The sequence below is a fragment of the Dasypus novemcinctus genome, chromosome 4, assembly GCF_030445035.2.
Source record: "Dasypus novemcinctus isolate mDasNov1 chromosome 4, mDasNov1.1.hap2, whole genome shotgun sequence".
NCBI classification, from domain to species: domain Eukaryota; kingdom Metazoa; phylum Chordata; class Mammalia; order Cingulata; family Dasypodidae; genus Dasypus; species Dasypus novemcinctus.
This window is the reverse complement of record NC_080676.1, coordinates 46,386,718-46,412,148: the sequence shown is the minus strand read 5'-3', so window position 1 is coordinate 46,412,148 and position 25,431 is coordinate 46,386,718. Positions and strand designations below refer to the sequence as shown.

The 25,431-nt window shown below is 34.3% G+C and overlaps 1 protein-coding gene across 6 annotated transcripts in view; it reads right to left on the bottom strand.

The window, feature by feature from the left end:
• Positions 1 to 538: 538 nt before the first annotated feature.
• The window catches only part of ECT2 (epithelial cell transforming 2), a 134,249-nt gene continuing 109,356 nt past the window's right edge, over positions 539 to 25,431 (bottom strand). For 4 of the 6 annotated variants that reach the window (XM_058295330.1, XM_058295326.2, XM_058295325.2 and 1 more), the window contains 3 exons: positions 7,733 to 7,840; positions 5,846 to 5,986; positions 539 to 2,528 (listed from right to left, as the gene is read on the bottom strand). In XM_058295330.1, coding sequence (XP_058151313.1) covers positions 2,439 to 2,528; positions 5,846 to 5,986; positions 7,733 to 7,840 — 339 coding nt within the window. In that variant the 3' untranslated portion in view covers positions 539 to 2,438. Of the gene's footprint in view, positions 2,529 to 3,478; positions 3,622 to 5,845; positions 5,987 to 7,732; positions 7,841 to 25,431 lie in introns of those variants that run through there. The other 2 variants (XM_058295327.2, XM_071214617.1) reach the window with 1 other exon arrangement.

The window sequence follows — 25,431 nt, the reverse complement described above, 5'->3', positions numbered from 1 at the left end:
TGCTATATATCACATTAACAAATTCTTTCCTCCTTTAGACAAGGAAACTATGTTCTATTTACCATGTTCTTTATGTCAATTCAGACCTACTAGAGATATTAGTCAATCTAATGGTCTTATACTTGGTCAGTTTGTATCTTCTTGACTTGACTTCTAGATTTAAATTAATATTTTATTTAGAATTTTTGCCTCTATTTTCATAATTGAAATTAACCAATACTTTTCTTTCTTACAGTATTCTTTTAAAATATTGTCATTAAGCTTAATTGCACGAAATGAACGGGATAGCTGTCAAACTTTAAAAAATACACAAAGTGTGACTAATATAATAAATTAACTATTATTTAAATGTAGGAACTTGGCTTTAAAATCATCTGGATTTTGACTCTTCTTTAATAGTACATATTAACTTTCTTCCAGATTTTCAAAATTGCTATGGAGTTGAATATTTTCTTTTATATCTCTCATATTTATGAGTTCACACTTTAAATAGTTCTGTAGTCATGTCCTTGTAAGGTATAACCCACAAACACAGGAATGGGTTAACAATAGAAAATTTATTAATATAATCCATTAAATCAAAGATTAATATGTAATGCATATGATATTCTCAATAATGGGAGAGGGGAATTACATTATTAATGTCCATACATAATAAAGCATCTTAACAGATGAGAAACAGTTGCAAACTGTCTTCAGCTGAGAATGGGGATATCAAAGACCTAGAGCAATATCAATGATAAAAACTAGAAACATTTTTAGAATTAAAATTAACTATCAGTTAGTTAAATGTTGGCAGTGTACATCCAATAATCTCTCAACACTTTATACCTTTTGTCATGCCATTCCCACTATCGGGAAGGCCTCTTTTTTGGTAGAATTATACCCCCATCCCCAATAAAATAAAGGCTATCTATTTTCTGTCAAAAAAATTGCATATATGCAGACACAAAATTTTACATAAAATATAAGATTAATTACCTCCATTCCAAAAAGTAGATTCTAGATAAAAACTCCCTACAGTTAGCCTATGCAAAATACTAAAAAACATTAATGGAGGAAGGAATAAGCAAATAAAAAAAGCAAGCAAACAGACAACACAGTAGATTTTGATACAGGCATTCATACTGGCCTATTAAAATTTGTGTCTGAAGGAACTGTTTAAAACATGAGACATTAAATATCTTTGGGTTTTAAATATTTATTTACAAAGTTCTTACTGATACAAAGACTTTTAAAACATAGTAAAAAACAAACAAAAAAATAAAATATAGCAGTAAAGAATCATTTACTATCCTCAAAAGTGGCACAAACATGGTATAAAAAAATCTATATAGTCAGTAAAACTATTAAAACAGATTATCGAAAACTGTTAAATGGCAATTAAATGTCTGTACTACTCCCTAACAGGTAGGAAAATGCCTTTATTCATAGGAACTTGGTTATTTTGTATTACTGACTACTAAAAAAAAGACTATTGTGAAAGATAATATCAGGGCTTGAAAAAGTACTTCACAACAGCAAATAAATGTATTTCAATTTTACATTTAATTATGACAATAGGAAGTTGACAAACATATTCCTATGCATTTTACAGATAAGTAAAACTAATGGCAACTTTAGAATTATTTCAGAGTATAAACAACCTTTATCATAATTTTCTCATGGTCTTATCCTTCAAATATTTTTGCTAGTGGTTAAAATTAGCATAAATATTTTGTTTTGAAATAGCTATAAGTATACACCAACATTATGCTTGTGCAAAATATACAATATTTTTAAAAAATTTTCTGTCCTTATCTCAATTTGTATAAGTATTTTGAAACAACATTCTTTAACTATTATTCTTGTTAATAGGGGCAAAGCTTTTTAAATCCATATGCTAGATCTTGGAAACATTTTGAGAAGAAAATAAACTATGCAAAAGCAGCAGTTAAATAACTACTTTGAACATTAAATGTGAAACGAAGCCCCACTATCTAATCAGGAATTTACATAGGCTTTTATCCAGTAAGGATTGTGATATCACTTAATTTCTATACAAATTGAGATACACAAATATGTACTTCCATAAATTCATTCATGGACACTATACAAATAGATTCACAGCAGTATTTGGCACCTACCAGTAAAAATATTTACTGTGTCAGGAGTACAAAGCTACTGAAATCATGAATAACTTAAATTATTGGTCTTTGTATGAGGGATTGGAGCAAAGAAATAAATAACATCAAAATCGATATTTTTTTACACGAATCAACTTGAAAAATGTAAAAGGCAAATCTTATTCTTTCAAAACGAAAATCAAATGCCATAGTTTAGTGTTACCTATCTTCCTTTCAGTTTTCACCAAGTGCTAATGAAAAGTACCATGTAAGTTAGTTTCTTGTTTGAGTATGAGCTATTTGTAAGTTTCAATAATAAGATTTTTTAAAGCTTCATATCAAATGAGTTGTAGATCTACTTAAAGTATGACTTCTCCTTTCAAAGAAGGATGAAAGGTTGACAAGAGAGGGAGATGGTATACCCTGTAAAGACAAAAAATACTTTACATTTAAAATTTTTCTTTAAAAAATAGTAGCATACACTTCAGCATCATGCTTACCACATTTATGCTTCATAAGTTACCATAATGGTTAATTAAAACACACTTAAAACTTCTAAACACTTCAAATTAAATAAATGAATCAACTTAAAATTAGCAGAGTGGGTGAGAAAAAAGCATATACTACTTTAGCATTCTGAAAACAAAAAACAAATAGACTAGTTAACTAGATATTAACTCAATGAAGTTTTCTGAAACAGATATTGGCTTATGTTAGGAGTGGTACCTGTCTTCTGTGAGATAATAATGATTCAGTGTTTTGGGTTACAATTATTTGGGTTACAATCAATTATAAATTAGTAAATGGGTTTAGAAGTTGAAAACAAACCCTAATGGTATCTTTTTAACTCAACCAAAAATTAAAAGAGGAGTGAAGTCACTTTATAGGAAATAATTTTCTAAAATTAAAAGTCATACACTCTCAAAACAGGTTTTGCATTATATGTGCAACCCATACTGTATATATAGTTGGTTCTCATTATTCTCAGTAGTTACATTCTATTAAGTTTTTGTGAACACTGAGTTAGCAAATATTGGCCTACTGCTCCTAGGGGAAGTGGATTTTCATTTGTATTTCCTGAGAGCCTCTGATCACATTTTCATTAACTGACCAGTACAAAAACTTGTTTTACTTTATTTATTATGTATTGTTGATCCATTATCACTGAACTCACAGCCAATGGAACAAGATAACTCATGTCTGAATAAAGCTTATCTAACACACATATATTTTCTGTATTTTCTCTGGAAGGCACATCATAGCTTTCTTGAATTTAGGAACACTAGATAGCACTAGAGTACTATTATACACTTGGGATCCATTTTAAACAGTGAAACCACCAACAAAAAACACAAAACTGTGAAAAATACGGTATTAAATATACCATGAAAAAGATACTTGTTTACAGTATGAGTTGAAAGGAGAAGGGAGAGGGTCACCTTGCTTGACCTCAGCTGGGAACGTGAGCATTGGGTGACTCATATTTCTCACTGTTCTTCGCATGTTCATGAAAGTGCTGCAAATATTTATTTGGGGGTTATGAATAAATTTTAGCAAGTACAAATTCTCAAATATGGAATTCAAAAGTAATGAAGGTCGATTGTATACATAATTTTGCTCCATACAAAAATGAGCAAAACAGCAGTGCTTCCAATATAGTGGTTATGAAATTGCTAAGCTGTTTAAACATAAAGCTTCAAAGTTCAAAGTTAGAATTGCTAAGTTGTTTAAACATAAAGCTTCAAAGTTAAGTATCATTAGAATTAACAACTAAACAACAAAATACACAAGAATAACAAAATACCAAGAATGGGAGTAAATCAAAATGAATTACAAAGCTACTGTTTTATTTTAATATTTATGGGTGGCTAACTCTAGCTAAACTTTGAGCCAGCAAGGTAGTGGGCTACAAGTTCTTATCAACGAGATCTTAAAATGAAGTGTTTAAATAAATTGCTGAGTGGGTAAAGTACTGCCACTCAAGTGATGATAAACCTTTGATTTAAATGGATAGTGTAAAAGTTTACACTTTCCTAAGGTGAAAATTTTACAATATGCCATATTAAAAGCATAAATTTAATAAAATGCTATATATCTAAGATTTGGATTATAAATCCACTTTTCATGACAATCATTACTCTTTAAAATGATCATTTTCATACATTAGAAAATTTTAATGGGACTTATTTTTTCTGGACTAAAGTGTAAATAAATTACCTTACAAACCATTTCTCATTCATGAGCCAAAAATGCAAGGAAACTCTATTAAGCTTAAATTGTTGTGAAAATACAAAGCAATTATAAAAGTTATGAATTGAAAAGTCATCACCCACCTAATAAGTAATTCAATGGAGAAAGAATATTTTTTATATTTCACAAATGAAAATTTCAAATAGCTAATAATAAGTTCACATTAAGCTTCACGAAGCTTGTTTCAATTACTCCCTGGCATAACTCCTAAATCTTCATAAATGCCAAAGATGACTTGGACAGAACTTCTTTTGAAATTTGAAAACTAATATTTCCATTTAGCATCTCTGAAAAACTAGCCCAGGAGGCAGAATGATGTATAGATCGAAACCAGGAGTTTTGAGAGTGCCCACCAGTAGAATTTGAGCACTGAACATAAACATGCTTAGTAAATCCAATTACATTGCTTGTGGAAAAAGAATGGGTAATCTGTTAGAACAGAAATAAGCAATTGAAAAGAGGATATAAATGTCTTGAATATATTTTAGGTACTTCTTATGTATACTATCTATGTAAAAGTAACATCCATAAAAAACATATATTAACTCATTCATTAATCCTTACAAAAAATACTTCAGACTCATTTTACTGATGTGAAATTGAAACAGACAGAAAGCTTAGCGGGCAAAGGTTTCACAACTAGTATATAGCAGAGCCAGGATTTGAACACTTTGGGTTCCATACTCTTAATCATTATCTGAAATGCCTTTCAATACATAACCACAATGTGCGCGCACGCATACACACACACAGTACTGAATTTAGTCTTTACAATAACACTATGGGGTAATTAGAAATAATCTCTTTTCTGTCATCTGCAAAAAATGAAGACATGGGAGAATAAAAAACATGCCCAAGAACACACAGCTAAAAAGTCAGTCACTGGCTTTTTTCAACCTTAGTAAGATTAGACTAACACTAATTTTACAAAGGACAGATACATCACTCATATACTTAGTGACAGTAATAAATGTTAGAAATGGCATTAATATATTAAGTGTCTAATAATTCTGACACTTGTAAATTTAGATTGTTGAGGAAACATTAAAAAATATATTCACAAAATTTAGAATCCACATTATCCTCTGAAATTCAGTTTTGCAGAGATTATATTCTACTAAGCACAGTAATAGCAAAAAGAATAAAAGTGGTCTCTGCTATATAATTGGAACAAATCCATATGAACAGAATGATCACTATTATCATTAGTAAAGTGATAAGCCAGACTGAAACGTTTCTTTTCTTAGAGATTTTAGAACTTTTCTGAAATCCCAACATGACTTTGTATCTAATAAACTACTCATTAAATATGTCTCTAGTTCATTAACAGTGAGGTTTTCTCAATTGCTTTTAACCAATAAAGAGGTTAGAAATTTAGAATCACCAAAAAAGAGAGACATTAAAATTAATAGTTTTTAATAGCTAATAAATTCCATACAACTTTATAAATGTGATTAAGTCATTTAGCCCATTAAATCAAAGTCACTTACTGCTAATGATGATGTGCTAGACAGACGACTCATTACATGTTTGTCATTGCTGGGAGGACTTCCTCCTGAACTATGGGATGTCATAAGAGCCCTTCGTAGAGCTCTTTTTGGAGTTTTGGAAAAAGAAAATGCTCTTGTAACCTAGAGTTAAAAAAAAAAAAAAGATAATTAATTAAACCTAGACAAATCTAATATAGCTAATAAGAAAGTTTATGCATCAACAAAGCCAAAGTACACAACAGAATTTTTTCTACAAATAGCCCAAGGCAGGAATAAAAATCTCTTTGGAACACAGCAATGAGAACATGTAGTATATTATAGACTACTCTACCCTGCATTTAGAGAACACAAAATTCAATGGGAGAAAGAAGATGGAGGGAAAACCTAGCCTGGGAGAGAAGAAACCTGGGTTTTACTATGATTCTGCCACAATCTAGTTGTGAGATCTTGGATTACTCCAAACCTACTCTGAACCTCAATTTTTCACTTTTTATTGCAAGAGTGAAGTAGTTCATTTGAGTTATCATTTAACATGTTTATCTACTATGAATCATACATGTCAAGTGCTGGGGATACAAAGACAAAGTACAAGGCCTCCCATCAAAGAAAACAAAACAAAACAAAACAAAAACTTGTAAATATAGCAGTAGCCTATAAAGCTACAAAATTCCCTTGGAATACTAAAATTCTAGTTCTATCTTTAAAATGCCCTATTAAAAACATTCTTAAGTAGTCCTCAACAACCCTGATAAGATAAATAAGGACGGTATCTTCACTACCGTTAGAAGACGGAAATATATTTCTACAGTCAGGAATAGAAGACCCCAGGCCTCTAGACTCTGCCCTTTGATGAAAAATTCCAAGGCATGATTACTCACATTTCTAGATCTAAAACACCAATAGCACATTTCTACTTGAGTTCACTGAAATGCCACTGTAGCAGTTTAATATTATTGATGAATTCCAAAAATAAATACTGGATTATGCTTGTAATCTGATCTGTACCTGGACATGATTGAGTTATGCTTAGGGCGTTGACTCCCCATCCCTTGGTGGACAGGGACTCACAGATAAATGGTATGGCAAAGAACAGAGTTGGAGCTTTTGATGTGAGGGTTTCTGATGTTGGAGTTTGATGCTAAAGACTTTTAAGCTGGAGCCCTGGGAAGTAAGCTCACAGAAGAAAAAAAAGCAAGCCCCAGGAAGGTAAGAACCCCAGGAAGCCTGAACCCGGGCAGGCGTCATCAACCATCTTGCTCCAAATAGACTTTGCCGATGGCCCATGCACAGTGCTGATGCGCGCAAGGAGTGCCATGCCACACAGGGGTGTCCCCCGCGTAACGGAGCCCCACGCGCAAGGAGTGCGCCCCGTAAGGAGAGCCGCCCAGCGCGAAAGAAAGTGCAGCCTGCCCAGGAATGGCGTCGCCCACACTTCCCATGCCACTGAAGACAACAGATGCAGACAAAGAAACAAGACAGCAAATAGACACAGAGAACAGACAACCGGGGCGGGGGGGGGGGGGGGATTAAATAAATAAATAAATCTTAAAAAAAAAAAAAAAAAAACAGACTTTGCTGAGGGAAGTAACTTATGCTTTATGGCCTGGTATCTGTAAGCTCCTTCCCCAAGTAAATACCTTTTATAAAAACCAACCAATTTCTGGTATTTTGCATCAGCACCCCTTTGACTGACTAATACAATAACTGTAACAAGAATGGGAAGAATAAAAAGTTATTATAATTTCTGTGGCAAAAAATTTGCTGAACTAACTCAAACCAAGAACCTAAGAATAGCTTTGTTTATATACAGTATACTGGCATTGTGACATTATATTCTGAAAAACACATTTTAGAGACAAATTAAAAATAATTTCCCTGAAATCTCACCTTTTTGGAAGTCTTTTTTATTGCTCTAGATGCTCTACTCAATGTACTGTCCATATCTTTTGTATTTACTTCAAAGGATTCTGGATCAGCAGTGTAAATAAGATTTTCCTGTTGAAAAATAACATCTTTTAATTATTTTCATTGTTTCTAAAATCAAACCTTTAAGCACATCTGCACATATATATGGATGGGAGTATTTTACAAAGGAAGCCACTCAAGATTTTTGATGCACTTGACCATAATTTCTACTATGAAATGAACTAATTTAAGGATAGTGGAAAAGAAGGATGCACTAAATAGATAACTCATTGCAAGGACTATGGACACCAAAACAATTACAAATAGAACTCAATAGAAAATCTTGCTAAAAATTCAAAAACTTAAATTACAAATTTAGCAGACTTAAGTTAGTGCTTAAGCATAAAGTATGCTATAAAACCATTATCACAAAATTTTTCCTTAAGATAATATCAAATTAGGACAAACTGTTTTCTACTTTCTCTTTTCTTCCTCAACTAACATCTAGAAGAATTGGAGATCATATATTCCTAACATGTAACAGGTTCTGGGTGGCAATGGACAGAAACAGGAGGAAAACCTCCCTGAAATTATGGGCAAAATTTTACATATACGTGTGTAAGTACATTTTTCTAAGGAGAAGGTTCATCATTCATTCCTAAATGAGTCAAAGATCTCAAATAAGCCAAGAGCCACTAAACAAAATTAAACTACATAACTAATCTCCAAGTAATCCAAAATATTACTTGGTTAATTATATTTTTTTGGAAGGAATCAAGTTGAATAAAATATATTCACATATTCCTATATCCAATTTCAACCTTGAATTTATAAAGTTAGGCTATGAATTGACAAGCTAATTACCCTAGCACTTTAAGACTTTTAGCATTATCATTTTGTAGTTACAGTAACTTGTATACAATCTATATAGAAATCTTGTATACAATCTATATAGAAAGCTGTGGTTTTTTTAAAAGTTTTCTCATCTTCAAAATGTGGAAAATACCTGGTGTACCTAATCCATAGTAATCATAAGAGTAAGGTAATGCACAAAAGTACTTGGAAACGAAATGTTAAGCCTCTTTACAAACATGAAGTACAGGATAGTATCCTCTACAATTACAAATATCTGCTTTGGCTCTGGTACTTACATAGTTAGCCTCAGTTTTACTAAAGGTTGTCTAATTTTTCCATTAGAACAACCAAATCTACCCTACTTGCTCCAGACCCTCTTTCCAACTGATCTATCTGCTAAATGACTCTTAGTTCTTCATTCAAATCCCAATCAGGTAACAGCACTTGTAATTGCATAATGCTACTATGTTACTAATTTCTTATTTTTAAAAAATCACATCACATTGTAAAAATTTTAGAAAAAACAAATTATAAAATAAAATCACCTATAATGATAATAGTCCATTAGTATTTACAAAATATGTTTTGGTATATTTCTTACAGATATTTTCCTGCATAGATAGGGTTTATTTAAAAAACAAAACTTGAGTAATAATATTCAGTTTTGTATCTTACGTTTTCCAATTAGCAATACATTATAAGTATGTATTTCCTGTTATAAATACTCAAAGGGATTATAAAATGAAAAGGTGATTAAAGTCTCTTATGATTATGCTATAATTAATTTATCATTCTACTGTTTTAAAGTGCTTTCAATTTATTTATGTTAATAAACAAACTAAGAGAATACAAACTTCAGGCATGACAGAGTGAGGAGCTCCACTGACCCTCTCATTCCCCCCGTGAAAATGGTGAAAAATACTCTTAAAGAAAAAAAAACACTTAAAACATCTGAAAATGGCAATAGGAGAATATGGCAAATGAAAAAACATATGCTTAAGAAAATCTGCAAAAAATATATAAGAAAGGCAAACTGTATTTAACCAATACAATTCCCTCTATCTCCCCTCCCAGCTCAGAGAAGCAGAGATTCCACACCAGACTTCTGCAGCCAAGAACATGAACACAGTGCTCCCACTTCCCTCAGGTCCCAACCAGAGGGTTCCCCCCGCATCCCCGCTCATGAGGTGGTGGTTCTGTAACAGGAAAAACAAGCCAAAAGAACCTCAGGCTACTGCCCCCTCTTCCACTAAGCACTCAGTGCCTAAACCAGAGGTCATTTGAGAGAAGCATGCCATTGTCCCCACTCCCACTTCCAGAGCCCTGGCACAGGAGTTTTTCCTGGAGTAGAATCAGGCCTTCTCCCAAGAAACTGACTTCATTTGCAACACAGTGTGGAGAAGTTTAAACCTGAAGGCACTCTAAAAAAATCGGAGGCTCAGGAGATAGACAATTGGGAGGAGATTTGTGGGTCTGTTCAAGATACAGCCTTGGCATTAACAGGAGGAGACTTGGGGAGGAAGTATACCCTTTTGTCCTGTTGTTTTTTACCTTTTCCTTTGTGGACTGGCAGATCCTTGAGGAAAAGTAAGCACAGACAAATCCGGCCCTCAACAGTAAAAGTCAAAAATCCCTGAGGAATAGAAGAACAAGATTTCCAGAGCAACAAAGAAATAATATTCAGAATGCCTAGTTCTCAACAAAAAAATTACAAAACCTACGAAGACTGAAAAATAAAGCCCAGTAACAGGAAAAAAAGAATTTGATAGATACAATCCAGATGAAGCCTCTTCACTGGAATTATTAATCAGGTATCTCAGATCAACTCTCCTAAATAGGATCATTGAGCTAAAGGAAAACACGTATAAAATGAAAAGAAATCAGGGAAACAATATATGAACAAAATAAGGCTTAATGAGATAGAAATTATAACAGAAGAATCAAATAGAAATTCTACAGCTGAAAGTTAAAAAAAAATGAAATTCAAAATTCAAAAGGATTCAAGAGTATATTTGAACAAGCAGAAGATAGGATCAGCAAACTTGAAGATAAGAAAATCGAACTTATCCAGTATGAGCAACAAAAAGGGAAGGAAAAAGAATGAAGAAAAATTAACAGAGCCTGAGAAACCTTTGAGACACTATCAAGCATACAGACACAGACACAGACACACACAGAGACACACACACACACACACACACACACATGGTATGTGTCCCAAAAGAAGAGATAAAAGGGGAGGAAAAATATTGGAAGAAATAATGGCCAAAAACTTCCAAAATTTAGCAAAAGACATGAATATATATATCCAAGAAGCTAAAAGTTCAAATAGGAAAAATCCAAGAGATCACACCAAGGCGTAATATAATAAAAATGTCTAAGAGCAAAGTCAAAGAAGGAATCCTAAAAGTAGCAAGAAAGAAGCAAATCATCACTTAACAATGAATCTTTAATTAAATTAAATGCCAATTTTGCATCAGAAACCATTAAGGCAGCAAGGCAATGGGATGACATATTTAAAGTGCAGAAAGAAACAAAACTGCCAACCAAGAAGGCAAAACTGTCCTTCAGAAATGATGGAGAAATTAAGGTATTTCAGGTTAAACAGGAGCTGGGAGGGTACATTAACACTAGGCATCATGCCCCAAGAGAAATACTAAAGGAAGTCCTTCATGTTGAAAGGAAAGGCCACAAGAAAGCAAAAAATAAATGCCATCATTATTCAATATTTATGTGTAATGCCATTTTTTCTTTACTTCCTACATGATTTAAAACACAAATGCATTAAAAAAATTATAAATCTATGTCATTGAGCATGCACTGTATAAAAATGTAGTTTGGACAATATAAAAGGCACAGACAAAGGAATACAGGAACAGAGCATACATAGGCAACTACAGATAAGTTGGTATCAATATAAACTAAATTGTAACAGATGTAATACCCATGGTAAAACAATCTAAAAAACCCACACAAAAGGAAAAGAGATATGACTTGTTAACAGTTCACTACAAAATACTACCTAAACAAAAGAAGGTAGTAAAGGAGGGACAAAAAAGTAGAAAACATATGAAATATAATTATCAAAATGACAGAAGTTGTAAGTCTTCGCTTATCAGTAATTACCTTAAATATAAATATAAATGGATTAAACTCTCCAAAAAGCACTGATGATACAATGGATAAAAAAGTATAATCCAACTAGCCTGTTTAAAATACATTCACATTAGATTAAAAGACATGAATAGGTTGAAAGTGAAGGGATAGAAAAAAATATACAAACAGTAACCAAAACAAAGCTTAGTGGTAATATTAATATCAGACAAAATAGACTAGACAAAGGATATTATATATTGATAAAAGGGTCACTTCAACAAGAATCTATAAAAATTATGAACATTTTCTTAAAATATGTTCATAATTGTTATGTGAATAGGGTCTCAAAATACATGAAGCAAACACTGAAAGAATTTGAAAGGAGAAACAGTTTTACAAATATAGTTGAAGACTTCAGTAAGCCACTTCAATAATGAATAGAACATCTAGACAGAAGATGAACAAGGAAATAGGACTTGAAATACACTGAAAAACAACTAGACTTAACAGACATATAAAGAACACTCCACCCAACAGCAGAATATGCATTCTTCCAAGTGCATATGACCATTCTCAAGGACAGAACATATGTTAAGTAATAAGACAAGTCTCAATAAATTTTTAAATATTGAAATTACACAAAGCATCTTTCTTTAACGCCTCTGGAATGAAGCTAGAAATCAATATCAGAAGGAAAACTGGAAAATCCACAAATATGTGGATTTCTGGAAATAATATTAGTAAAATCCACAATAAACTCAAAATGGGTTAAAGAAGAAATCACAAGAGATATTAGAAAATACTTAGAGACGACGCAAAAACAACATATGAAAATTTATGGGATTCAGTGAAAGCAGTGCTTATATGGAAATATATAGTTATAAAAGTCTGCATTAAAAAAGAAGTCCTCTAAATTAGTAACCTAAATCACACCTGGATGAACCAGAAAAAGAAGAGCAAAGTGAACCCAAACATAAAAGAAGGAACTAAATTATTAAGATGAGAGCAGAGTAAATGAAATAAAGAATATAAACACATTGACAAGAATAAAAAAACTAAAGTTAGTTCTTTGAAAAGATCAATAAAACTGACAAACTTTTAATTAGATGGACAACGAAAAAGAAAGATTAAAAAAATTGGAAATGAAAATGGTAACATTAGTAACTTACAGAAATAAAAAGAAATAAGAGGATACTGTGTACACCAAAAAATTAATCTAGATGAAAGACAAATTCCTAGAGTCACACAAATTATCTAAACTGACTCAAGAAGAAAGAAAATATCAACAAACCGTAACAATTAAAGAAAATGAATCAGTAATTATAAGGATCATACACCATGACAAAGTAGGATTTATCCTAGGTATGCAAGGATGTGTCCACTTAAGAAAATCATTCAGTATATTAATAACCACATAAATAGATGATATATGATCATCTCAATAGATGTAGAAAAAGCATTTAACAAGATTCAACACTCTTTCATGATAAAACACTCAGAAAATAAGAAACTTAAGAATAGAAGGAAACTTTCCCAATATGATAAAGGGCATATTGAACATTTTACTAACTATGGCTAAAATTATACTCAATGGTGAAAGACTAGAAGATTTCCTCCTAAGATCAAGGACAAGATAAAGATGTCTGCTTTCATCATCACCATTGCTATTTAATGTTGTACTAGAAGATCTAGCAAGAACTAATCAAGAAAAAGAAATGAAAGTTTCCTAATTGGAATGGAAGAAGTAAAACTATTTCTAATTATAGGTGACATTACTCTATGTATTAAAAATCCAAAAGAATCCTCTGAAAAGTTACTAGAGCTAATAAATTCAGCAAAATTGCAGGATACAAGATTAACATGAGAAAACAAAAACAGAAACAAAAAAGCAGTTTCCATACACCAGCAATGAATATAAAAAGGTAATTATTAAAAAAATTACATTTGCAACATCAAAAAGAATAAGACAGACAGGAATAAATTTAACAAAGGAGATGAAAGACTTGTACGGTGAAAAATACAAGCCCCTGGTGTTATATGTTAACATATATAGGCCTAAAAATGTTAAAGGCCTAAATAAATAGGAAGACGCCCTGTATTCATGGATTATCTGACTTAATATGGTTAATATGTCAATACTATCCCAAAAATCTATATATTCAAACACAATCCATAGCAAAATTCCAGCAGCCTTTTTTGCAGAAACGGGAAAGCCAATCTTCAAATGCATATGGAATCACAAGGGTGCCCTAAAAAGGTATATCAATCTTGAAAAATAATATTAAATTTGGAAATATCACACTCCCTAATTTCAAACCTTATCACACAGGCACAGTAATCAAGACAGTGTGGTACTGGCATAAAGACAGACATACAGACCAATGGAATAGAACTAAGAGTCCATAATGAATCTGTACATCTATGATGAACTGATTTTCAACAAGGGTGCCAAGTTCATTAAATGGGGAAAGAATAGTCTCTTCAATAAATGGTGCTGGGAAAACTGAGGGCTCATATGCAAAAGTACAAAGTTGGACCCTTACTTCACACTAAATAGAAAAATTAACTCAAAATGAATCAAGGACCTAAACATAAGTGCTAAAACCATAAAATTCTTGGAAGAAAACAGGAGAAAGACTTCATGACTTTTGATTGGGCAATGATGTCTTAGATACGGCACCAAAAGCACAAACAACAAAAGAAAAAATAGGTAAAATAGACTATATCAACATTAAAAACCTTAGTGGGGGAGCAGATGTAGCTTAAGAGGTTGAGTACCTGCTTGCCATATAGGAGGTCCCAGTTCCATCCCTGGTGCCTCCTAAAAGCGAAAGCTAACAACAAGCAGACAACTGAAAAAAAACAACTCACAGGAGCCTATGTGGCTCCATGGTTGAGTACCAGTTTCCCCTTGTCACACACAAGGTATCAGTTCAATCCAGGCCCTGTACCTCAAAAAAACAAACAGGCAAAAAAAAAAAAAAAAAAAGCCTTAGTGCAACAACAAGAGACACTATCAAGAAACTGAAGACAATGGGAGAAATATTTGTAAATCAAATATCTAATAATGGCCTAATATCTAGAATATACTGTCAGTCCTAGACTATGTAGAAATGTAATAAATGTGTAATATACTTGCCATAACAGAACAAAGGAAGTCGATGGGAACAAAGATGCATGGGCTAAGAAAATGATTACAGATGATAAAGTGATAATTATAAAAATATATTGCTGGGTTTGTAACATTAATAGATGTACTATACATTAATAACACCACAAAAAGGGGGGAAAGGAATAGAGTTATACAGAGCTAATATTTCTATATAGTACTAAAGTTAGTATAAATCTGAAACTGATTCTAATAGGTTAAGATGTATATGGTAAGTCCTAGAGCAATGACTAAAAATACAACACACACAAAAATGGTATCATTAATTACAAAACATTCATTTGACTCCAAGGAAGAAGTATAAGAATAGAGAACAATAAAGATATAACATGTATAGAAAACAAATAGTAAAATGACAGGCATAAATCCAGCTCTATCAATAATAACATTAAATAAGACGGAATTAAATAATCCAATGAAAAGACAAAACTGAATTAAAAAAAGCACTAGAAAGACACAGGGCTCTCTTCCACAAAAATAGCTAGAGGACAGACTGAAACAGTCCGATAAAAGACTGTTTAGGATACCAGGCAAAGGCTGGACACTGCCCAGAAAAGAGAGGGACAAAGGAGGGTAAAACCGTGAGTTGAAACTAGCGGCAGCTACTGCCAGCACCCTCCCCTGCACTAAAGACACTAGAATTCTCAGGCCTCAGAGCCGAGTACAGACAAAGGGGGCTCCAGAGATCCACCACCCCAGGAAAGGGGAGAGAGGACAAAGTCAAAGGCTGACTCGGCTTCTGACCCACAAATGTGGACTGCTTTGTCCCACCAGTCCTTCCAGGCTGAGTGGGATCACACCTTGTTTACCCCAGAAGCCTGCACAGAACTGGAGAGGTCCAACTCCTCACCAGGCCTGACTGTGGAAGATGCATCTCCCCAAGAAAGGGGAGAAAGAAGGATAAAATCTAAGGCTGACTCAGCTTTTGACCCACAAATTAGTTCTGCGGTGTCCCAGGAGCCCTTCCAGGCTGGTGGAGCCATGCCATTGTTTGCCTTGGAAGCCAACAAGGGGCTAAAGAGATTCAGAACTAAAGCGCTCCAACCCTCCCAATTTCCTTCTCTATTACTGGGACAGATTGTTGAGGATGCAGGAGGCGTGGAATTATTTTCTATACAGGAAAAGGGAAGGGACTGCCGGAGAATGCTAGAGAACTGTCTCTGAGAAAATTTGAATCACAAGACTTTTAGCCTCCAGGCAGGAACCTCTGTCACATTCATCTGGTCCATGTTGCAGTAAACACACTCCAACCAGGCAATGAGCTAAGAGGGCTTCCAAAGAGTGATGGCAGAACAAGGAAGTGCACACAAGAAAATTAAAAATAAGTAAAACAGGCTTTTTCCTACCTCTGTACCTCCCTCCCAAAGGCCGTAGGATGTGGGTCTGCAACTCAATTCTGGGTCCAGAACCCAGTTTTGAGAAACTAACAAGGGCAATCCTAATGATCCAGGTTGAACCAAGAATCAAAGAGCAGCAGTAACACACAGCCGCCCACCACTAAATCCCTACAAAAAGAGAAAAAGTTGAGCATCTGAGTAAACTACCACTCTAATCAGATGTCTAAACATCAGCAAAAAATTACAAGCCATACTAAGAAGATGGAAAACATGGCCCAAGAAAAGGAATATATCAAAGCCTCAGAAGAGACACAGGAATTGAGAGACCTAATTAATGAGAGGCAAACAAATTTCCAAAATCAAATTAAAGAGATGAAAGGCACTATGCCTAAAGAGATAAATGACATCAAAAAGACATTAAGGAAGCACAAAGAAAAATGTGAAATCCTGAATAGAAAAGTAGCAGAGCTCATGGGAATGAAAGACAAAATAGGTGAGATCAAAACACAATAGAGGCATATAAGAGCAGACTTGAAATGACAGAAAAAAGAATAACTGATACCAAAGACAAAAGCGCTGAAATTTAAGAGAGGAAAGAACAGAGAGAAAAAAAGAATGGAAAAATGATCAGGGACTCAGGGAGTTGAATAACAACATAGAACAAAACATACATTCATAGAACTTCCAGAAGGAGAAGAGAAAAGGGTCAAAAAAAAGAGTATTTCAGGAAATAATAGTTGAAAATTTCCCAAGTCTCATAAAAGAACTTACACATCCAAAAAGTGCACTGTATTCTATTCAGAATAAGTCTGAATAGACTTACTCCAAGACACATACTACTTAGAATGTCAAAGAGAGAGAAAATTCTGAGAGCAGCAAGGAAGAAGCAAACCATCACATATGAGGGATGCCCAGTAAGATTTAGCACAGGTTTCTCATCAGAAACCAAGAAGGCAAGCAGACAGTGGTGTGATACAATTAGGATACTGAAAGAGAAGAACTGCCAGCTGAGAATTCTTTATCCAGCAAAACTGTCCTTGAAATATGAAGTATAAAACAGTCACAAACAAACAAAACTAAGAGAGTTCGTAAAAACAATCTCTGTATGCAGGAAATATTAAAGGAAGCCTTAGAACCCAAAAGAAAAAGCTAAGACAGAGAGGTTTGGAGGAGAGTATGGAAGAAAGAACAGCAGAAAGGATAACCAAAAACCCTAAAACACAGATGAAAATACAATATACAAAAAAAACAAAGAATAAAATGGTGGGGTAAATAATGCATTTACAGTAATACCATTGAAGGTGAATGGATTAAAGTGCCCCAGTCAAAAGATATAGGTTGACAAAATAGATTAAAAAACATGTGCCATCCATATGTTGCTTACAGGAGACTCAACTTAGAACCATGGATACAAATCAGCTGAAAGTGAAAGGATGAAAAAAGATACTCCACACAAATAGTACCCAAAAAAGAGCAGGGTAGCTGTACTAATATTGGACAAAATAGACTTTAAATGCCAAAAAGTTATAATCAAAATAAGAGGCCATTATATATTAGGGAAGCAGCTGTGGCTCAATCCATTGGGTTCCTGTCTACCATATGGGAGGCCCTGGGTTCACATCCCAGGGCCTCCTTGTGAAGACAAGCTGGCCCACGCCTACGGAGAGCTGATGGTGCACACCCACGAAGAGCCGACAGCCCACACCCGTGAAGAGCTAGTGCAACAAGATGATGCAACAAAGGGAGACAAGCAGACACAGAAGAACACGCAGTGAACAAACACAGAGGACAGACAGCAAGCAAGCCACAGGTGGCAGGAAAGAAAACAAAAAAAATAAATAAATCCTAAAAAAAAAAAAAGGCCATTATATATTAATAAAAGGGACAATCCATCAGGAAGAAATAATAGTTGTAAATATCTATGCACCCAACCAGGGTGTCCCAAAATACATGAGACAAATTCTGGCAAAACTGACGGGAGAAACAGACATCTCTACAATAACTGTTGGAGACTTCAACACACACTAGGTAGAACAGCTAGGCAGAAGATCAACAAGGAATCAGAGAACTTGAACAATATGATAAATGAGTTAGACCTAACGGACAAATACAGAAAGTTGTATCTAAACTCAGCCGGTTATACATTCTTCAAGTGTCCATGGATCTTTCTCCAATATAGACCACATGTTAGGTCACAAGGCAGGCCTCAATAAATATAAAAAATTAAAACTATACAATGCACCTTCTCAGATCATAATGGAATGAACTGTAAATCAATAATAGACAGGAAAAAGGTAAACTCACAAATGTGTTGAGGCTAAACAACACACTCCTAAATAATCAGTGGGTCAAAAAAGAAATTGCAAGTGAAATCAGTAAATATATTGAGACAAAGGAAAACGAGAACATAACTCAAAACTTATGGGATACAGCAAAGGCAATCTTAAGAAGAAAATGTATAGCTCTAAAAGCCTATTTATTTAAAAAAGAAAGAGCTAAATTCAAAGATTTAACTGAACAACTAGAGAAACCAGAAAAAGAACAGCAAATCAATGCCAAAGCAAGCATAAGGGAAAAAATGATAAAGATTAGAGTAGAAATAAATGAAATTAGAAGCAAAAAACAGAGAAAATCAATAAAACCGAAAGCTGGTTCTTTGAGATCAATAAAACTGACAAACTCCTAGACTAACAAAGAAAAAAAACAGAGACGATGCAAATAAATACAATCAGAAGTGAAAGGGGGGAATTTATGACTGACTCCAAAGAAATAAAAAGGATCATTAGAGGATATTATGAGAAACTGTATGCCAACAAACTAGATAACCTAGAGGAAATGGACAAATTCTAAAAATGTACAAACACCTACACTGATGCTATGAGAAATACAAGAACTTAACAAACCAATCACATTTAAAGAGATTGAATCCATCATAAAAAATCTCCCAACAAAGAAAATTCCAGGATCAGGTGGCTTCACAGGTGAATTCTAAAAAACATTTCAAAAAGAATTAATACCAATCCTCTTTAAACTCTTCCAAAAAATTAAAGAGGGAAAATTACCCAACATTTTTTATGAAGCCAACATCACTCTAATAACAAAGCCAGATATAGTCACTACAAGAAAAGTATAGACCTATCTCTCTTATGAACATAGATGCAGAAATTCTCAACAAAATACTTGCAAATCAAACCCAACAGTATATCATAAGACTTAAGGAAGTGGATATGGCTCAAATGGTTCATGGGAGGTCCTGGGTTCAGTTCCCAGTGCCTCCTAAAGAAGATGAGCAATACAGCTAGCTGACGTGATGGGCTGCCGTGGCAGGCTGACACACAAGATAATGCAACGAGCCACAGGGAGTAAAACACAATGAGAGACACACCAAGCTGGGAGCAGAAGCGGCTCAAGCAATTAGGTGCCTCCCCCCAACATGGGAGGTTCTGAGTTTGTTTCCTGGTGCCTCCTAAAAAGGAAGACAAGCATACAATGAACAGACACAGCAAGTGCAAACAACGAGGGGGTGGAGAGAAATAAATAAAATAAATCTTTAAAAGAAAAAAAAAGACTTATACATCACAACCAAATGGGATTTACTCCTGGTATGCAAGGCTGGTTCAACAGAAGAAAATCAATTAACATAATATACCACATTAACAAACTGAAGGAAAAAAACCCACATGATCATCTCAATCAACACAGAAAAAGCGTTTGACAAAATCAGCATCCTTTTTTGATAAAAACACTTCAAAAGATAAGAATAGAAGGAATATTTTTCAATATGATAGAAGGCATATATGTACGAAATACTCACAGCCAACACTGAACTCAATGGGGAAAGTCTGAGAGCTTCCTTCTAAGATTAGGAATAAGGCAAGGATGCCCACTGTTACCACTGTTATTCAACATTGTACTAGCATTTCTAGCTAGAGCAATTAGACAAGAAAAGAAATTAAAGGCATCCAAATAGGAACATAGGAAGTAAAATTTTCACTGTTTGCAGATGACATGATCCTGTACTTAGAAAATTCTGAAGTATCCATGACAAATCTACTTGGGCTAATGAATTCAGCATAATGGCAGGACACAAGATCAACATGTAGAAATCAGCAGTGTTTTTGTACACTAGTATTGAACAATCTGAGGAGAAAAACAGGGAGAAAATTCCATTTACAATAGCAACAAAAAGACTCAAAACCTAGGAATCAATTTAACTATAGAAGAACAGGACCTGTATGCAGAAAACTACAAAACACAATTTAAATTTTAAAAAGACCTAAACAAATGGAAAGAGAGAAGCAGATATGGCTCAATGGATAGAGCTTCTGCCTACCATATAGGAGGTCCAGGGTTTGATGGCCTGTGTGGCAAGCTGGCCCACGTGGAGTGCTGCCGCATGCAAGGAGTGTCACCCTGCACAGGGGTGCCCCCCGCACAAGGAGTGCCCCTCCCATGCAAGGAGCACAGCCCCACGCAGGAGTGCAGATTGCCCAGGAGTGGTGCCACCCACATAGAGAGCTGACACAGCAAGATGATGCCACAAAAAAGAGACACAGAGAAGAGACAATATGAGAGTTAGTGAACTAGGGAGCTGAGGTGGAGCAAGAGAAGGATCACCTCTCTCCCACATAGGAAGGTCCCAGGATGGGTTCCTAGAGCCACCTAATGAGAACACAACAGACACAAAAGAACACACAGTGAATGAACACACAGAGAGCAGGCAACAGGGGTGGGGTAGGGGGGAGAAATAAATAAATAAACAAATAAATTAATTTGCTTAAAAAAAAAAAGGGAAGACATTTCATGTTCATGGACTGGAAGACTAAGGATAGTGAAGATGTCAGTCCTACCCAAACTGATTTACAAATTCAATGCAATACCAATCAAACTTCCAACTGTTTTACTTTACAAAGATAGAAAAGGCAATTACCGAATTCATTTGGAAGGGAAAGTTCACCTGAATAGCCAAAAGTATTCTAAAAAAGAAGAGCAACATGGGAGGAATTTCACTGCCTGACCTTGAAACATATTACAAAGCTACAGTGGTCAAGACAGCATGGTACTCACATAAAGATAGATACATCAATCAGTAGAATTGAGAGTCCAAAAATAAACCCTCACCTCTACAGTCAACTAGTTTTTTGACAAACCTACCAAGTCCATGTTAACAGGACATAACAGTTTCTTCAACAAATGATTCTGGGAGAACTGGACATTGATAACCAAAAGAATGAAAGAATGAAAATGACTCCTATCTCACTCCCTATTTAAGAATAAACTCAAAATGCATCAAAGACCTAAATATAAGAGCCAGGAATATAAAACTACTAGTGGAAAATGTAGAGAAACATCTTCAAGATCTTATACAAGGTGGTGGTTTCTTGGATCTTATACTTAGAGCACAGGCAATAAAAAGAAAAAATAAATGGGACTTTCTCAAAATTTAAACATTTTTACACCTCAAAGGACTTTGTTAAAAGAGTGAAAAGGCAGCCAACTCAATGGGAGAAAATATTTGGAAATCATATATCACAAAAGGGTTGCTTTTCTTTTTTTCCCATCTGGTTGCTTCAACATCTTTTTTGATGCATCGCTTCACCACTCCGCATCACATGGGAGGGAGCCTGCGCCTATTTCTGCGCAGGTCTGGGACACCTTTATTCTTTTTCTTTTCTTTTTTATTCACCAGGAAGTCCTGGGGATTAAACAGTCACTGTGGAGAACTGCTTGGCAGTTCCTAAGGAAGCTGAATATAGATTTGCCACATGACCTGGCAATACCACTACTGGGTATATACCCAGAAGAACTGAGAGCGGGGACGGGAACAGACATCTGCACACCAATGTTCACAGTGGCATTATTCATGACTGCCAAAAGATGGAAACAAACCAAGCGTCTATCCACTGATGAGTGGATAAACAAACTGTGGTGTCTACAAAACTATTATGCAGGTTTAAGAAGAAATGAAGTCACTGAAGCATATGACAACATGGATAAACCTGGAGGACATTATGTTGAGTGAAGCAAACCAGACACAAAAGGATAAATACTGTATGACTGCACAGTTATGAACTAAATAGAGTATAAACTCATGGGTATGACATGGTTAAAGGAAAATGTATATTACTAGAAGGAAAACTGAAACATATAACATGGGACTATGTAGCATAGTAAAACCTCATGTGAAATATGAATATGGGTAATACTGCATATATGACTGTTTTTCTTTGAAACTGAATGAATGCATGTTAATGTTACAAGATGTTAATAGTCCCCCCCCCAAAAAAACATTATGCTATGTGAAATAAATCAGACAAAAGTACTACATATTGTATGATTTCATTTATATAAAATATAGATATAAATCATTTTATAAAGATGGAATTAGATTAGTGGTTATGTAGGGCTGGGGAAAGATAAGAGGGACTGAGAGGTGACTGCAGTGGAATGTGGAGTTTTTCATTTTGGAGTAATGAACTTGTTCTAAAATTTTATGTGGTGGTGGATGTACAACACAGTATACTAAAAGTAATTGATTGTACACTCTGGATGGATTGTAGGGTTTGTGAATATATCTCAATAAAATTGCTTTTTAAAAAATTCCCTATAGGATTTTATAGCAACTGCAGCAAACTTGTAAGTTAAAGAACAAGTTGAGGAGAACAGGTGTAGCACAGTGGTTGAGCATCTGCTTCACATACATGAACTCTCGGGTTTAATCCCGGTACCTTGTGGAATATATGGAAAACCCTATCTTCAAATACTATTAATAATAAATAATGGGGGCACTAAAATTAAAAAAAAAAAAAAAAAAAACTTGCCATCTTTATGCTAGTCAGCATTCTCATTCAGGAAAAACATAGGCCCCTTGGTAAATATTATACTTTTCTTAAAATAGGTTTCACATATCTCTTTTTCCTAAGTATTTTATGCCAAATTTATTGGTAAAGGGGTCTTCATTTCTTAAACTTTCTAAAAGGTTTTGCAAGCACAGGGGTAAAATATTGATATGTATGTATTTGTATTTTAATTGGCTTCTTTACTGTTTTAAATTTCTATTTTCCACTATTTCTCATTTATCTAGACAATCATTTACAAAATAATTCTGAATAATTAACATCTCTTCCCAGTCCTCATGAAACCCACCAGTTAAGATTCTGTTTCAAGGTCTGCCTATCTCTGATTCTCCCTGCTTGCTTATCCAAACACACCTGCAAGGTTTTTTGCATTATTAAGATTTCCTACATTCTATAGTAGAAGGATCACATTTCTTACATTGCAGTGCATGTCACCATAAACTAAGCACAGCTGTGACTTTAGTTTTATTAGTTTAATTCTGTAAACATTTATTTAATCAACAACTACTGAAATCTTACATTTTGATAGGAATTTCTTTAAGTTCCTAAAATATAGCAGCAAATTCAGTAAAAGAATGACAAGTTTAAAATATGGTTTTCTTCATTATGTTTTGTTACTAAACTACAAAGTAGTTTATTGGTACTCATTTTAAGGGTGGTCAACTTTATGACATTTTAAAAACCTCAAAGCTGAGAAATCCAATAGAAACAGCTGAAAAATTACTAGAATCATCAATTAAGATTCACCTATACAAAAAACAACTTAGGAATAGAAAATAGATAAAACTTCTCATTTGGGTTAGCATTATAAAGAGAAAATTACCTAAGAGTAAATCTAATAAAAAATTCAGGGAAGCAGATGTGGCTCAACTGATAAAGTGTCCGCCTACCATATAGGAGGTCCAGGGTTCGGTACAAAAGGCCTCCTGGCCTGTGTAGTGAGCTGGCCCACACGCAGTGCTGCCATGCACAAGGAGTGCTGTGTCAAGCAGGGGTGCCCCCCGCATAAGGGGCCCACACCCAAGGAGTGAGCTCTGCGAAGAGAGCCTCTCCTCACAAAAAATGCAGCCCGCCCAGGAATGGCACCACACACATGGAGAGCTGATGCAGCAAGATGATAACAAAAAGAGACACAGATTCCTGGTGCCTCCTGTCAAGAACGCAAGCGGACACAGAAGAATACACAGTGAACAGACACAGAGAGCAGACAATTGGGGGGGAAGGGGAGAGAAATAAATTAAAAAATAAGTCTAAAAAAAAAAAAAGAAATTCACATTTTTAAAGAAAGCATCATATCTATGCTTATTCATATGGAGAGATACCAAAGAAAGTATTAAATATGGTTCCTTTGTGAAAGAAAAACTAGTGGGAGAAACTTTAGAGACTTATTTTATTGTAGTATAGTTTATCTTTATTTTATTTATATTTCCTTTATATAAATATTTTCCCCATTAAAAGAACAGGGTAAAATCAAAGTATAAATATAAAATTAACTATTAACTTTGATTTACTCCTTGATAAAATAGTAAAAATGTATCAAATGTATATATAATGAAATAACTCATGTTTAATTTCGGTAAAATGCTCTTTAAAATGCAAGTTCCTGGAATTTAAGTCACTTATTAGTTGCTAATAAAGAGAAGAGCTTCTCAGTCTTTCCTATTATTCTCAGTACTATTACTAGGCATATAATAACCATCTTTGAACTGAAAAGTGAACAGACTACCAGGCTTTCTTTCAGAGAATAAATAACTTGCTTCTGATTTGGAAAAAGATAGATATGAGGTCTTTTGCGTTCATAGTAGGCTGCGGGTTCAGAAAAGACTGAAAGGGTAAACATCTAGGTAGTTCACTAGTAGCTGAGAGGACAATATAGCTGTTTGCTAAGATGTAAACAAGTATTTCCTATAGTTCTCTCTGCATAGAGAAATGTAAACTGGGCAAATCAGTAGCACAAATGTGAAAAAAGGGGACACTTATTTTCAGTATTGCTAGATTTCTTTTTTTTTTTTAGGAGGTACCAGGGACTGAATCCAGGAAGACCTCATACATGGGAAGCAGGCACTCAATCACTGAGCTACAGTTGTTCCCAACTAGGTTTCTTTATATTACTCTTTCTTTCTCATTGATAGTTTCTATTCTCTCTCCCCAAAAAAACTCCTTCTGATTTCTAATCTATTCCTCTAAATTTCTAAAATAAAATCAAACCAAAAGTTATATCTTAACAAAAACTCATTTAAAATAATATACTAACATAATTCTATAAACATTTTATAAAAGACTTGTTCAAAGAATCTCATGCATTAAAGAGGGGCAGGAGTGCTTCAGTCAGCTCCCAAATCACATGTACTTAAGACTAGTCCATGG